Genomic DNA, 2,570 nt, shown 5'->3' on the forward strand with positions numbered 1-2,570 from the left:
GACCGTGTCCTTCTTGCCGTCCCCCAAATGCCCAAAACACTTCTCTACACCAAGCCCTTTGCACATGCTGTTCCTTCTGCCTGGACAACCCCTCTTCCCTCTCCCGGCCTCCTCCGCTCCTGGGATCCTCAGGCCTACAGGTCCTGTCTTCTGGGACGCCCTCCTGGGCCCCTTGACCTGGGACGCCCTCCTGGGCCCCTTGACCGTCCAATGCATGCACTCCCCTCTGCCTGTCTCCGGAGACCCTGTCTTTCTCCCCGTGCATGCTAACCTTGATTTCCGATCGCGAGGTCACTGGCAGACTCCCGCCTCCGGTGGGCACCCGTGTGGAAGCTCCGTGAGGGCAAGAACCACGTTTATGGGTCCCTTGGCTCCACCCAGCGTCTGCTCCGATGCCTGACTCACGACCGGCCCTAAATAAATCTCAGCTCCGTGAAGCCATGGCTGATGCCAAGGCTGCCCACAGGCCTGGCGGAGCCAGCCAGGAGCCCAGACTCCTGTCACCCCATCTCCCGTGCGCCCGCGACCTTGGGCGTCTCGGTGTCACCTCCCAGATGCTCTGTGCAGGCGGCTTGTGCAGGGAAAAGCATCCCATGGCCCGACTCAAATCCTAGCACGACCGGCGCCTCCTCTGGGCGAGGGGCTTCTCTGCTACAGTGATGGCACCTTCATGTACGATTTCCCCGTCGTTGCCTGTCAGGGTGGGCGTGCGGATTGAGCGAGGGAGGTGTGTGTGTTGGGGGGTGGGGGGGCTGCGTGCGGACAGACCAGGGGAAAATGCTGGTGGGAGTGAGGAGTGTGTTGAGCCCAGTGCTTGGATGGGGAGGTGGCAGCCTTCCTGACTAAAAGCATTCACCCGGGAAGCGGACGGAGCTGTCCATTACAAGCCTTCTAACCTTGAACCCATGACCTCGGATCCCCAAGCCTCAGTGTTCCCATCAGTAAAATGGGGATAACAAAAGGAACCCCCCCTCTAAGGGCTCTGGTTCAGAGTGAGAGCTGGATAAGCAGGCGCCGTCCCCACCGCCCATCCATCGCTGAGGGCCGGTGCCCGGCAGGGCCGCTGGGTTTGGCACAGGCTATTGCTCACCGGGTGCCGGGGGCTTAGGGGGAGGACCGGCAGGAAAGGCCCTCCGGTTCTGTGGGGTAGAGAGAAGAAAAGAGGTGATTCTAATCTCTTCTCCCTTTGAGACGGCGAAGGCGGGCGGGGGAGGGGGGCAGAGACAGGCAGGGGCAGGGCCTGGGAGCAAATGACTCAAGATTGAGTGGCTAATGTGGCTGGTTCCCAGGGGGCATGAGGGCCACTTGTGGACGGGTCCCTGCCCGGGAGCCGTGGCATGGACACGCCCTCTTCCCCGGGGCCTCTGGGCGTCCCCATTGGGTCCGGAAACCTAGACGTGCTTCCCTCACCCCTTCCTCGGACATTTATTTTATTTAGCATTTTTAATTATTGATTTTAGAGAGAGGAAGGGAGAGAGAGAGAGAGAGAGAGAGAGAGAAGGGTTTGTTGCTCCACTTACTGAAGCATTCATTGGTTGACTGTTGCATGTGCCCTGACCGGGGATCGAACCCACAATCTTGGTGTATCTGGACGAGGACGCTCTAACCAGACGAGCTCCGGGCCAGGGCCTGGGGCTGCTCCCCGTCCTGGGGGCGGGAACCCTGGGAAGGTTGCGCATCGTTGCGCTGGGGCAGGGACTCCATGGACACGAAGAAACGTTTCCATTTCCTGCTCCCCGCCCAGTGCTCAGCATCGGGGAAGGAGGCTTCTGGGAAGGCCAGGTCAAAGGTCGCGTCGGCTGGTTCCCCTCCGACTGCCTGGAAGAGGTGGCCAACCGCTCCCAGGAGGGAAAGCAAGGTATGGGGGAGCCCGGGCTGCCTCTGATGTACCCCAGGGTGCTTGCTCAGCCCACCCCTCCCCTCCCCAACGGGAGGGTGCTGGGGGGGAGGGGGAAGGCTCGTGCCAGGAGGGCTGGGGGCGGGCTTGTGGTTTCGAGGATGAGAGCCAAGGCCACCCCTGTCCCCCTGCAGAGAGCCGCAGTGACAAAGCCAAGAGGCTGTTCCGGCATTATACCGTGGGCTCCTACGACAGCTTTGATGCCCCCAGGTAAATGTCCTTCACCCTCGGTGCCCCCTGCCTCCCTGCACCCTCCGCCTTTAAGATATTCCCACGACCCCCAAGCCCCCTTTCTCATCTGCTCCCTCACAAGTTTGATCCAGGGGTGGGGCAAGGCCGAGTTAGCTTCTGACCACACAGCCCGGTCCCCCAACCTGCCGTGCTTGGCAGCCACTGAGACTGCTCAGCCCCGGGGTGGCCAACCACCAATGGGGTGGACACGGCGGGGTGGGGGTGTTGCCTGGGGGCCCTGGGTCTGTGTGTCTGGCTGGCTGAGGCCCCCCATGTGCCCTTTATGTGCCCCATCTCTTTGCGGTCATGTGCAGTGGAAATCTGTGCATCCCATGCCTCGCTCTGGGTGTGGGCGGAGCCGGACCAGGCGGTGGGGGCGGGGAGGGGGCACACTGACACCTCTCCCCTCCCTGGCTGCTGGCTGACTTGCTTCTGAAGCTTG

The 2,570-nt window shown here is 62.2% G+C and overlaps 1 protein-coding gene across 1 annotated transcript in view; it reads left to right on the forward strand.

Annotated features, from left to right (window-relative positions):
- The window catches only part of SHANK1 (SH3 and multiple ankyrin repeat domains 1), a 52,197-nt gene that overhangs the window by 20,856 nt on the left and 28,771 nt on the right, over positions 1–2,570 (forward strand). The window contains exons 10-11 of the mRNA XM_015563995.1: positions 1,577–1,858; positions 2,032–2,107. Coding sequence (XP_015419481.1) covers positions 1,577–1,858; positions 2,032–2,107 — 358 coding nt within the window. The remainder of the gene's footprint in view (positions 1–1,576; positions 1,859–2,031; positions 2,108–2,570) is intronic.

The sequence above is a fragment of the Myotis davidii genome, unplaced genomic scaffold (genome assembly GCF_000327345.1).
Source record: "Myotis davidii unplaced genomic scaffold, ASM32734v1 scaffold358, whole genome shotgun sequence".
NCBI lineage: Eukaryota > Metazoa > Chordata > Mammalia > Chiroptera > Vespertilionidae > Myotis > Myotis davidii.